The sequence below is a fragment of the Centruroides vittatus genome, unplaced genomic scaffold, assembly GCF_030686945.1.
Source record: "Centruroides vittatus isolate TY-2023 unplaced genomic scaffold, ASM3068694v2 contig_971, whole genome shotgun sequence".
NCBI lineage: Eukaryota > Metazoa > Arthropoda > Arachnida > Scorpiones > Buthidae > Centruroides > Centruroides vittatus.
The window spans coordinates 2,400,889-2,415,769 of NW_027122644.1; the positions used below are offsets into that span (position 1 = coordinate 2,400,889).

At 28.0% G+C, this 14,881-nt stretch overlaps 1 protein-coding gene across 1 annotated transcript in view; it reads left to right on the plus strand.

The window, feature by feature from the left end:
• The window catches only part of LOC136985578 (sodium channel protein para-like), a 324,996-nt gene that overhangs the window by 225,734 nt on the left and 84,381 nt on the right, over nucleotides 1-14,881 (plus strand). Inside the window, 1 exon segment of the mRNA XM_067282895.1 lies at nucleotides 6,418-6,607. Within this exon segment, the coding sequence (XP_067138996.1) occupies nucleotides 6,418-6,607 (190 nt within the window).

Here is a 14,881-nt window from a genome sequence, read left to right on the forward strand (position 1 = left end):
CACATTTTCATTATATACTTCAACAGCTGACATTTTAAGGCATATTTGTAAAAAATTTTGTTTGATTCTGTACAATTGTTTTTTTCGGCATATTTTGCTTTTTTAAAACTAAAAAATCAAGTTGCTGTTCAAACAAGAAAAAAATTGTGGTACATGTTTGGAGAAGATGTGTTGAGAGAAAGACAGTGCTAAAACTGGTTTACAAAATTGCATTCTGGCAATTTTAATATTGAAGATACACCACATTCTGGATGGCCATTTGAAGCCAATGAAAACAAAATAAAGGTACTGATTGAAGCTATCTGCCGTATAACGACACGTGAAATCACTGAGAGATTAAATCTATTAAATTGAACCATTTATTATTACTTAAAACAAATTGGTTTCGTTTCAAAGCTCGATATATGGGTTCCACATGTTATTCCTGAGAGATGCTCTCTATGGTGGGATTTTAAAGAAATTTGTTTTTGAGCTTTTACCAGACAATTTAACAATTGATTTGAAAGTGTACTGCCATCGAGTAAACAAATTGAGTAATATCATCAAACAGAAAAGGTCAGAAATGATCAACAAACAAAGTGTAGTGTTTTACCATGATAATGCCAAATTTCACACAAGTTTGGTAACTCGTCAGAAACTGTTATAGCTTAGATGGGATGTGTTATCACACCAACCATATTTGCCAGATCGGGTACACTCAGATTATTACTTGTTCCAGTCTATACAAATTATTTTTAACTGTAAGACATTTACTTGAAATGACGATGTCAAAAATCACTTGAATCAGTTTTTTGTAAACAACGATCAAAACTTTTATGAATGTGAAATCATGCTACTACCAGAAACAATGACAAGATGTATTTGACCAAAATGGTCAATATATAATTCAATAAAATATTTATGTATTATAAGAATATTGCATTTATTTTTCTATGAAAAAAACGAAATTACTTTCTTAACAACCCAATACAAATTAAAGAAACTACTAGCCATTGTAACCCTGCTGAAGAGAGGCGTGATAGCCCAAAACACAGTTGTAAACAAAAGTATGTGTACAGGAGGCTCAATAAAGAAAGTCTGTTTTCTTTGAGAACTTTTGTTCAATTTTGCAATAATACTTACACCAGTTTAACAGTCTTATTAATTTATGTTCAAGTTGACAAATATAATAAGTATTGAAATAAGGACAATAAGGCAATAATAATTATTAATAGTTATTATTATTATATTGAAATATTTATAAAACTAATTTGGCTGCAATTTTAAAAAACTGTAGACCTATAAATTTCCACTGTCATAATGTATCTATCTGTCCTTCCTTAATCTCAAGAATGGTATTAGATAGATGAAAGTCAAGACCAGATATGGAAAGCTTAGGGGCAAGAGGGCCCAGTTAACTATATATGAACTTCTGCTTTGGACCAGAAGTCATGTCATTTCAATTCAAAACTTTTCTCCTGAATAGAGTTAGATACAGGGTTCCTATGCACCTGGAAAGTCAAGGAATTTGTTGAAAATTGTCAAAAAGTCAGGGAATTTGTCTTCTTAGCTGCCTTGTTGATTTCGTTTGTGGAATATGGCTGACCAAGTGTAGCCATCTGCAGTCAACAAGAAGTAATACTGCAACCTTTATTATGAATATAGCAGAATCTGTTTTTCTATCGAAACATTTTTAGTATTAGAGGACACCACTAGATGTAAAAATCCATCTTTTATAAAATTTTTGTGTCTTTCTTATGTGCTGAACTGCTTTCCTTATCTGATATCATTGAAACCATCTTCCAAACACACTGAAAATTTTTCTAGGGTGCTTAGTGCTGAACCTTGCACAATCACATACAATGAATTGATTTTAATTTTATACATGTAATAAGTCTTACTTATTGTTGTATTGTATTGTAAGAATATATTTAAAAATCACTCAAAATCAAAAGTTTAAATCACATCAAATTGTTTAACTTTTTAAAAATTTTGTTTTAACATTTTGACAGTTAATACAAAGGTTTTATTTTACTGACAGTGCAGGTCACCTTTAAAACTAACATTAATTGTTTATGTGAATAATTATTATAAAATGCAACACCGACAAGAGCATTGCTAAACTCCAGGAATTAAACAGTCCCTAATATAATATACTGCCAGATCAATCAGCATTCTTAAATTTTAAACATTTTGAGATTTTAAAAAGTTTTATTGTAAATTTGAATCTGCAATACTCTTGATAATGTTACATTGATTAAAATTTTTCCAAAATATTTTAAGCACAGTACAATACTATTTGTATATCAGAGAACACTGTTGATTTTATGCTACCTTGTGTTTACTAGATTTACATACAAATAATAATGATAAATGATGATAAAATAAAAAAGCTCATGTTTCATTTGTAAATTGCTTATTTTTTCATTATATTGAAGTTGTGGATCCTATCAAACATTTTTCTACAGGATGTATATACTATACTTTTTGGCACAGTCTTTGGAACATATCAACTGTGTAAAAGAGGGATAGATGTACTCAATGTTCACAGTAAGTAAAATGCTGTTTTATTATGTCAATATTCCATACTGTAAGAAATGTGAGAGTCAGGGAATTTGGACAAAGTTGGTCAGAGAAAGTCATGGAATTCAAAATAAAAATTGGAGTAGGAACCCTGTAGTTACATGACTGGCATAACTTCATTGTTAATAGGAAAAGTATGATGTACAGGGGCAAGACACTACTAAACTTAAATGCATTAAGACAAAAAATTGCAGCCTGGCATTGTGACAATGTCACAATAAATAATTACTCATTTTATAATTGTCATTTCGAAGAAGAATAAATAATAGTGTTATTTAACATTACTTTTTTTTATTAAAAAATTATTTATTCAGATTTATTTTCATACACGAGAAAATATTAATTAAAAAGACATTTCAAAAATTAAAGTATTTAAAAATTCATAAATAACTTCCATAATGTTGAAGGAAAAAATTTGTATAATTTATTTAGTTTTTTTGTTTTTCAAAATATGGAATACATTACTGAAGATAACACAGAATTAATCTTAATGTATTCTATATCAGTATTTTAAAAGCACTCTATTCAAATATTTGGATCTTCTGTGTTTCAAAAAATACTCTTCTGAAGAGAAAAAGTTTTCAAACATATTTATTAAATGCTTTTATTTAATCAAAGCCAAATGATTGCCATAATGAAGGCTATTTGTCAGCTACTATTAATAACTAAATTCTAAGTAATTTGGTACTAGATATAGGCATTAGGCACCATCTCTTATTAAATTTAGTAAGAGATGGCAGCTACTATTAATAATTAATATTAATAATTATTAATAGTTGTCGAAAAATATCCTGATTCACTACAGCAATATTTTGGCTTTGATTGTTAACATTGGGCTTTGAGTTTATGTATGCATTTATTCAACTTGCTTTTGTATCATGTATTCAAATTTTATCCATTTCTAATTAAGATAGAATGTTGAAACATTGAAGACATACTTAAATCTGATAATGATGCATTTTAATGATGTTTTAGAGGATGGCCCATCTGAAACACAATAAACATAACCAAATGTATAATTTAATCATGTGTATAAATGCATTGTAGTGATGTCTAAGATGGGGGCAGTACTACTCCCATTATTTTTACTCCTCCAATCATGAAAAAAATTATTAATAAAAGCATTTTTTAATGGGTGTTATTCTTAATTTATTTTATATACAAGTATAAGTTTTATTTAAGAATATTTTAAATGTCTGACAGATACAGAATCTTGAAATTCAAATTTGTATGTTAATTCAAAAGTCAAAAAAAAAAAAAAAAAATGTAATGTAATACAATAACACAAAAATATTTTAATAATAATAGAATAGCTACAGAATAATATAAATGTTTAATTCAATTTAAGATAACAAATTTTAAGATAAATGAAGCAAATCAATATTTAAAAAGCAATATGTCTTTTTCAAGAAGTCAAGAATCTTTATAAACTTTGTAGAGTGATTGATTTTTTTAGAATTCCAGAATGAATTATTAATTAATTCCAGAGTTAAGATTGTTGAATAATCTTCAAACCAATCTGGAACTAATTCTTTTAATTTCAAAAACTTTTAAATTCTTATACAGTTTAAGACTATTGAATAAAACACATTTTTAATAATCCAGCAAATAAATATTAGCAATATAAAAACGTTTTTGACCGTTTTTAACGATCCTCCTCAATTAACATAAAATAGAACACCAAAATAGAACGTAAATAGAACGTTTTTATGTTGCTAATATTTATTTGCTGGATTATTAAAGGTGTGTTTTATTCATATTAATAGTTATCCAGTATGTACATTATATATAAGTTTAAGACTATACAATAATGAGTCTTTTGATGTCCTTTCTCACACCTCCAGAAAATAACAGTCTTACAATTGTAGTCTGGACAGTTATATCAAATGTATATTATATTTTTTATTTGTGTGTCACTGGAAGAAAGTCTTGTAACATTTTGCATAGTGAGGCAGATGAGCAACCTCTAATAAAATGTTGACTTTACTGTAATTTGCAAAATTAATATACAGTTTTAGTCCTGGCAGTTATATCAAATTCTAAATTCTTTGTAGAAGTGTTTTTGAAATTAAAAAATAACAGACCATAAAAAAATGAAATACCTTCCAGACTGGTTTGAAGTTTAAATGACATTTTCAGCTTTTTTGATATTTTGATAATGGAGGCCAAATATCCTAAAAAGTATTTAATTTAGATATTTGATTTCTTAAAAGAAGTATATTTACTAATGTATTAATATAGAGTAAGCAAACAGAGTATGAAACAAACCAAAATAACTCAAATAAAGCATTGTATCAAATTTTTAAAAAAACTGCTTAAAAATTCAAATTCCTCAAGAATAATCAATGGAAACTTATAAATATTTTCTTGTTCAAACTTTATCAACTGACACCGGGATGGAGAAGTCCTGAAAAATGTTTTATCAATTAATAAAATGGTGACTGCTATAATTGTAGTACAGTAGAGAGTTGTTTATCCAAATCAATTGGGAACTGGGGTTATTCGGATAACTGATTTTTCGAATAACCGATTATGTACGAAAAAATATATTAACCTGTCCAATGTTGAAATTTTTCTCTGTCGCGTGTTGCTTTGTGTTGAATTTTTGTCGATTTTAAGCCTAACAAAAATTTTTATAATAATAATCGAGGCTATTGTATCGTTAAAAATTATTTCTTTATTTTGTACTGACAAAATAAATATATTGAAAAATATAAAAACTTAAAAATTATACTTTAGAAGTAAATCTAGTATCAAAAAAGTTCGATTCAACACGACAGTCTGACTGGAAAGCATTCAGATAACCGACGTTTCGGATAACTGGTGTTCGGATAAACGACTCTCTACTGTAGTTTTGTTTTTCTTCTTATTTGACTTATTATATTTCAAATACAAAGTATTTTAAATATTTCTGAATACTTGGGATACTGGGTTTATGATAAGAGTAAACAGCTTCAAAGAGTTATTATGTAATATAGAATAAATAAGACAAATAATAAAGTTGCCTTATATTTACAGGGTGGCTAATAAATATTTTAAATTATTGATTTCCATATTAAATATATGTAAATTGTCATAATATGCATCAATTGCCATTGTCTATCTGAGGGAAATAAAACAAATTGTAGACAATAAAAAAAATGCCTTTATTTAACAACATTCTCTTTTATAAATTATCAAAATACATTTTGGCTTTATCAAATTTAAGCTCTCTTCAGTTAAGAAGTTTATAGCAATAGTCTCAGAGAAACAACACCTCTCTGACATTACAACAAAACCAGAACACCTGATACATATGTGGTAAGAATGATTGAAACTATAATACCTATCCAAGAAATTGTATAGATATTATATATTATATTATAATAAAAATTTTTTCTTCCACTTTTTGAGGTGGAGGAAAAAATATTTTCACATATCTTGCACTCTCAGCTGCTGCTTGGCTGCACACACAAATTTTTGCTGCTTTGTGCTACATAAGTCACCCATATAGATACAAACAGGAATATAAAATCTTATGCTGTCTGTGTTGTTCCTAATACAAAAGAATGACAAGAAATTAGAATTTAATTGAAAAAATAAAAGGAGTAAACTTAAGGTTTGTTTAAGAATATTTGAATTTTTAAACAAACCTTAGAGTCAGTAGTAGACAACCAAAGAAATGGATAGGTGTTCTTATTTCTGTAGAAATGGTTAGCATTTACATGGGATTGAGCATAATACTTCATTTAATAAGTTTTTAAGATTAATAAATAAATTTATGTGTTTATATATATATATATATATATATATATATATATTTTTTTTTTTTACTTTCTTTTCATACTGATATATTAATTTAAGAAAATTATTTAGGCAGTGAGAGCTAAAGCTAGAAATCAAATAGCTGATCAAACAACTGAAATTAGAGAAGATATGGAAGATTTACCACCTGGGACTGAAATTTTGGTAGATGGTCAAGTTCCAATGAAAGATAAAAAGAGTCCTAAAGAATTGACAGAATTAGAAGTTGTTGTTAGTGATGGTCTAGAAATTGCACTTCAAGGTATTTGATTTTATTAAATCTTTTCATTTTCTAAGCAGTTTATATTTATATGTATTCATTTAAATTAATATATTATTAATGCTTTGATATATAATAATCTTGGTTTTGTTTTGTTATAGATGATTTTTTTAAATAATTTTTTAGAGCTGATAATAATCAAATAAATTTAATGACTTCAAGCTTTACAAACATTGAATTTTAACATTAAATTAAAAATGTAAAATTTCATATATAATTATTTTTAAACAGTATTTTTAGTTGAAATTTTAGAATTATTTTATTTTGTTATGTTTAATTCTGAGATATTTTTGATCCAAGCATTTTAAAGTTTCTTTCATCTAGTATTTTAATATTATATTCATAACAAAAATAAAGTCTAATTAATGTCAAATCTTACAGTAAACATAAAAGTTATGATTTTCACAATGAGCTAATTTTATTTATATCATTTTTAATTATCTAATATTTACATATACAGTATATATATTATATATATATATTCATGTTTTATCATTGCAATTGAAAAGACTGAAAAAATGTCAGTCTAAATGTATTTATATAAGAATTACATCAAAAATATTTCAAATCTCACATAATGGTTCATAAATGTAATTTGTTTTTGAAGATTATTATTAATAATATCTTTATTTTAATAGCAATTATTATTTCTACCAAAATGATTTAATTTTTGTCCAGAATTTCAATAATGGTGATTGAATTGTGTGTGTTAAATAGTATACTTATTATGTATATATAAATATCTAAAAAGCCAGATATTTTTTTAATAAGCCAAATGATTGCCAGATTTTTGGCAATTGCTTGGCTTATTAAATATTAATAATTAAGTACATAACTTGGTACTAGAGGTAGGCATTAGATGCCGTCTCTTATTAAATTAATATATTTTCATAATTTGGAATATTCTGGAAGAAAAGTTAACTAATACTGATTTATGTTTATTTCTCTAGGTACTTTCTGTCCATATGCTGATACTTCTCCATTGCTTTAGTAATGATGCTATACATGCAGTGTAGAAATCATTTGGTTGATGTCAATGTATGATACTCTCTGCAGAACCACTGCATGATGAACTCTCTGACTTCAGTGTTCTGGGTGAATTGTTGTCTTCCAAAACTTCCTTCACAGGGCAATCTAGTTATAATTTGAATGATGGGGTCAAGTGATTCAAAATTTTCCTACCAAATCTGTTAATCAACTCTACCATGTGCAGCACTATGTTTCAGCACCAGCCAAAATACTCCTGTTCTGCAGGCATAGTTGGCAAAATTATGGGAGAAGTGTCAGCATATACAGGCAAGTACATAGAGAAAAAATCATAGCTTGGGACTAAGTAACACGTACATTTCCACTGCCATTACTGAAATTCCAGACAGAAGTTGAATTGCCCTTGTATAAAAAAACTTCATCCTTGGTTTGAAAACTGTTCTAAAAAGACTAAATTCAAAATTTTATTTAATCTAATTGATAGGCTAAATATAAATACCACTTTATATTGAATACTAAGAAATTTTCCAAGAAAATATGATAGTTATATTTATGATGCATATTACTAAGGAAATGATTAAGATATTATGCTAAAAGCAGTGTAATTTTAATTAGTTATACTAATGCTTTTTATGTTTTATTTATATCCAATTAATTACAGTAAGACCTCGTTTAATGTTGCCTCGATTAACGCTGATTCAATATAACACAGTCTGCTCAAAGCCTAAAAAATAAGCTCAAAATTTACATTGATTCAAATTATCACAGAATTTCATTGATTCAGATATAATATGACTATTCCCAAATATGAGCCAATCAGCAAATGGTTGCAATTCATCATAGCACTGTACTTTCCTTAAATCTATGTTTGGTGCAATTTTGGAAAAAATATAACATCATGATGCCATAGGCAATATTGACTTTGCTTGGCAAGAATTAACTGATAACTGCATGGAAGAAGTTATGGCTGAAGGTATCCAAGAATTCTCAACGAGAAGAACCTATTGCTGTATCATTAGGTTGATCAAATTGTCAACCTAATCAATACAGCAGCACTAGGAGATGTAGACGAGCAGGATCTTGAGGAGTTACTGCAGGTATCTGGTGAGAGCCATATCAACGATGACCTTCAAGAATTGGCAGAACAAAGAATCCATATAGAACTGGAATATAGTGATTCTTAAAACGAAGAACCCAAAGAATTTCTCTACAGATTTCCTTAGTAAAAGTTTAGTAATGATAACTGAAATTGTTGATCCAGATTTTGAAAGGAGTGCAAAAGCAAGACAAGGCAGTTTGGATATGATCTCTTGCTACTGACATTGCTTAAGGAAAGAAAAAAAGCAACAAATGGAACTATGCAAAAAACAAGAATTTCAGAAGAGCCAAGACCATCACAAAAAATGAACTTTACATTTCTGTGTGCATATGTTTGTGTGTTATTTAACATATATTATTATGCAAATTAATATAAAAGTAACTTAAATTAAAGTAAATCTGTTTATTTTTGGTTGTGTGTTCCCCTTTCCCTATGTAATCTGCGTTAGAATGATCTTGTTTAATGCTGTTTCCTTTAGTGCTTTGTCGTCTAGGAATGTATCCCCTGCGTTAATCGGGGTCATACTGTAAATTGGTTGAAATTTGAAATTTTTTAAAATTATAAAATTTTTCTTCTTTTTTTTTCAAAATATAAATTTCCTTCTTTTTTAAACTAACATTTTCAGTTTAAAAAAGAAGGAAAAAAGTATAGTTACTTTGATTTTTAAAAAATATTGTTATATCTTAAAAATTTTTATCTTCAGTTAATATATTAAATAGCAGAACTAATATAAATCAGAATGGACTTATTTATATTAGTTCTGCTTTTATTACCAATATTACCAATAGGGTTGAGAGAGCTTAACCAATTTGAAATAGAACCAGAATCTTGATCTTTCTTATTAAGTGTGGTAGAGTTGATATTTGAACTTGATTGTTCATTAGTATTACATTTAAAAAGTCAACTTAATTGAACTTACAAGTTAGTATGCACTAATTAATAATTTATCTAGCATTTCAATATTTCTGCCAGCAATTATTTTCTTAAAAAAAACAAACATTTTCAGTCTTTTTATTGGCTCTCTTCAGATATCAAGCAGGGAAAAAAATTTAAAAAGTTTCCAAAAATTCATTAGAATTTTAATGTAGCTAATGACATTGGGGTGTTCTATTCATTTGGAAATTTAAATTGGAAAATATCCAACAAAATTTGAATAGCTGCCAATTTAAATTTTTGAATGTATAGAACACTTCAACTTCATTAGCTATGTTATGGACTAATTGATTAATACAGACATTATGATAATGCCAAACAAAATCAAGACCTGTAATAAACTTTAGGTGTTTTAACATAACTTATCAGATTGACTGATAATTAAGAATACTACTGTCATCTAGTTGGGCAAAGTGGTGATAATACATTGACGAGTGATCATCCAACATATACTAGCCAATCAGCACTTGTATCTGAGTCGCACATGCATATCGCATTTAGTACTGAATTTTAAATTTATGCAACCAGTAGTTAATCTTGTGCAACATTTTAATTTTACTTTTGTCTCTTAAAATAGTGCTTTCTTCTTTCACAAAAGTAACTATCATGGAGCATTAAGTGATATGAATAATCACTTCAACAATTGATTAAACAAGTTAATAGCAGAAAACGGTCAGAACAGTCAAATTTTTACAAAATCAGCATATTTGTAATGATACAAAAAGTGAGAGTTGAAAATGAAAGATATTTTTTTTTAAGTTACCAGAAGAATATCAGCTTTTACTTAGATATGAGGTTGTATATATCAGAAATTTAGAAAAATTAATTATGTTTGTAAAATAAGGTAATGTGATTAAATATTACATTCATACTGAAGAAATATTTCAGATATTGCATGTTGCCCATATTGCTATTTGACATGGCAGTAGAAACTGTATGGAAAAAGAATTAAGTACGAACTAAAAAATATTGAGTGAGATGATCATAATTTATTTGAACTTATGTGAAATCTGTTAGAAAAGACAGAATATTCCTAAGAAAGGCTTGGTAGTTAAACCAGTTTTATGTAATGAAATGAACTCAAGATGTCAGGTTGATCTTATAGATATGCAATTGCAAGCTGATGAGCAATATAAATTTATACTCATGTATCAAGACCATCTAACTAAATTCATTCAACTACAGCCATTAAAAACCAAAAGGACTGAAGATGTAGCATATGTTCTTTTATACATTTTTACAATTTTCAGTGCACCGAGTATTCTAAAAGCGATAATGGCAGAGAATTCGCCAATAATGTCATCAAAGATGTGTAGAATATGTGGACAGAGTTAAAAATGGTGCATGGAAAGCCCAGGCACTCACAAAGTCGGGGTTCAGTAGAAAGATGTAATCAAGATGTAGAAAATATGCTTAGTTCTTGGTTGGAGACTAACAACACTATCAAACGGTTGGAGGATTACATTTTGTACAATTGATGAAAAATCGAGCACATCATACTGGTATAAACTGCAGTCCCTATGAGTCCATGTTTGGAGAAAAGTTAAAAGTTGGACTAAAGAATTTTATACCCAACAAATCATTGGCCAACATTAATGCCAAGGTGGATCTAGAGAGACTTTTTAAAACTATTGACAAAGTAAGTCAAAGTTGCTAAAACTCTGAAAGATCAGGTACTGTCCAAGAAAACATTATAAAAGATTATTTGATAATGCCATCCTCACATAGCAATAATACTGATGAAGTTCAAAGATCTACATCGTCTTTACATGAAAAAGATCTAAATCAGGATGTTATTAGTATTACAGAATTAGTGAATGAAGAAGAAAAAATCTAAACAGTTGATCCAAAAGTAGAAGAAAAAATAAAAAGTGTGTCTAAAACAAGGGAAATGGCTTTGTCTAATCTTAAAAAGCAAGCAGAAAAAATGATTAATACATTGAATTTCAAATACACAGCAGCTAATGTTGGTGATACAGTAAGGATTCGTGTACCAGATGTAGATTGAGCCTGCAATGATGGAAAAAATATTTTAGGTGTCATTGTTGTGGTAAAGATAAAAACCTTTACAAACTGGGCACCAAACATGGCATATTAAATCTATAATATTCCAGAAACGAATTTACTGTTTGCAAAGAAAACTTCATTTGTGTTGGAGATACACCGGGTGCAGAAATTTTGACTAGAGAATGTGCAAGAATGTCATCAATTTTTGGAGGCCAAGGCTATAGTTCATTCTGCTGCAAAATTGGTTGCAAATCGAATAGATGCAAATGCTACAAAGAAAAAATTATGTAATTCCAAATGTCATCAAAATCTTAATTGCTTGAATAAATAAACTAAAAAACATTTTAATTTTTTATATAATTTATACCAAAAATGAAATTCCAGAAGTTCCCTGTAAGTTGATTTTTTGATGAAAGTATAAATTTGTTAATAATACTTTTTGTTAATATTAGTTTAATTAATACAATTAATAGTAATTACTTTTAAAAGATTACATGTTCTTTTTAAAAATACTTTGAAATAATTCACAAAAATTAAATAATTCTAATTGAAAAAAGTGGAGGTTTTTTAAATCAAATTGCCCAAAGGGAATATAGTTTTATTCATAATGTCTGTTCAATTTAATAAAATAATCAATATTTATCAGACTGTGCACCCATTTTAGTCATTATTCATAATGGCTGGACATTATGAATAATGCCCTATTAATCACTCAGTCCATATCAGCTACATTAAGATTCTATCAGATTTTTGGAAACTCAGACTTTTTTCTGCTTGTACACCTGAAGAGGCTGATGAAGAGGCCAAAAACATTTATTTTTATTTTAAAAAAAAATAATTGGAAAAAGTATTGAAAAGTGCTAGGTAAATTATTAGTTACCTTATTTCCAGATTTCCAGCTTTTGTGAATGTATGCACTAATTTTACTTAAAAACATTTCTTTTATACACCATGAAGATACCACTTGAACATACTTGTATTCCAAGCAAATGTCAAGAAGCAAAAGTTAGATTAATGAAAGAGGGAAATATATATATATATATTTCCCTCTTTATATATATATATATATATATGTGTGTGTGTGTGTGTGTGTGTTACAGTAAAAACCTGTTTTTAGTTAAAACACGTTTTAACTAGTTGAAACTAGTTTTTACTGGATGTCATTGTTAATTTAAAACTCGTTTTGTCTAGTTAAAACTAGAATTTACTTCTGTACATGTTTTGATTTTCAATAAAACTAGTTTTAACTTTTAACATTAGTTAAAACTAATTTTAGCTACATAAGTATGTTGGGGGGAAATAAATAAAGTGATGATTGGGATTAAAACATTTGTATTATTTATTTTTATTGAAAATATTGGTCACACATCTGTGTTATTAACATTAATTAACCCTTTGTCCCCAAAGGCACCGATTGATCGGTACCCTGGCTTTTTAAGCAAAACTTCAAGGGTACCGATTCATCGTTATTTTGGTAAACATCGATTTTTGTAAATTTATTAACAACAGATATAATCTCGTTCGATATGAAGTGAATAAAGTATAATAATTCATTATACATGGTACGATCCAAAAGTTCGGGGAATGCAGTAATCTATGACAACAAAAGCATGTATTTGAAGTTATAGCATATGAAATGGATTTTACCAAACCACCTCTACGTGTTTAGGTTAATTTCACCCATGTCATGTGATTAAACCATGAGCGCTGCTGTTTTTTTCCGGAGATAGTTACCTTTGTTCTGCGATGTAATAAAAGTGGAGTTTCAAGAACAACCCCCAACATTAAATTTTGTCAGCGTTTAGGTAAAACACCTACGGAGATTTTAAAATTGCTAGGAAAGGTGTACGGTGATTCTACGGTGAAAGGTATGGTGATGTCGAAATGTTGGAAGTTGCTCTTGAAACTCCACTTTGATTACGTCGCAGAACAAAGGTAACTATCTCCGGAAAAAAACAGCAGCGCTCGCGGTTTAATCACATAACATGGGTGAAATTAACCTGAACATGTAGAGGTGGTTTGGTAAAATCCATTTCATACGCTGTAACTTCAAATACATGCTTTTGTTGTCATAGATTACTGCATTCCCCGAACTTTTGGATCGTACCATGTATTAGTTGATAGCAGCATAAAATTTTGATTTCAAACAAATGTTTGATATAATGTGCAATAATTTCACAATGAATAAACATACATGCATAAGTGTTATATCGAATTGTACAAAACAATATTCTACGTCTTTCTGGTTCAGTGCCAGCAAACAACTCTAATCTGGTAGATTAGAGTTGTTTAGATTAGAGCTTAGATCTGAACCAGATTAGAGTTATGTAACTAGACAATGTTAATTTTCACAAAATGTTACAAATTATCAAGTTTGTGTGTCAGTTCTGATATATATTATTTTTTTTCTTATAAATTTTTCTAATAAAATGTATTGAAAAATATCGTATTTAAAACTAAAGATATTAATAAATGTAAGTGATTTTTTTCATATAGATATAATGATAATTTGATTTTTGGTGGCCTTTTAAAATAATATCGCCTGACTGACCTATATTGCCTTAGGAGGGATTGCAAAATAAACGTAAACAAGATGTCGGGGGAAAAGGGTTAAAGCAATACGAAATTCATCATACACTATAGGAACGTGTTAGCTGAATGACCTTGGTCAAAACAGTTTTTACTAAGCCATTTTGTTAAAACCTGTTTTGTCTAGTTAAAACTAGTTTTAACTCAAATTCATTTTTGACTAGCAGTAAATTCTAGTTTTAACAATGTCATCCAGTAAAAACTAGTTTCAACTAGTTAAAACACGTTTTAACTAAAAATGGGTTTTTACTGTAACATATACATATACATATTATATACCGTATTTTACGGACTATAAGATGCACTTTTTTCTTTGAAAAATTGCCTCCAAAATTCAGGTGTGTCTTATAGTCCATAGCATCTTATAGGTATTTTTTTTAAAAAATTGCTTAAAAATTAAGATGCGTCTTATAGTCCGTAAAATACGGTATATATACATTGTATGTTTGTAACATGTGGTAATTTGAAAATATGTAATGACAAAATTTTTAAACATTTTATTTTAGAATGCTTTTATGTATACAGAAAATCCTTGTTAGTTTGAAATTGAAGTGAATTATCAAGTTTCAAAATATTCAAGATTTACATATTTATGTACAATGTGCCAAATTCTACATAACTGATGTAATTTATTAAGCAAA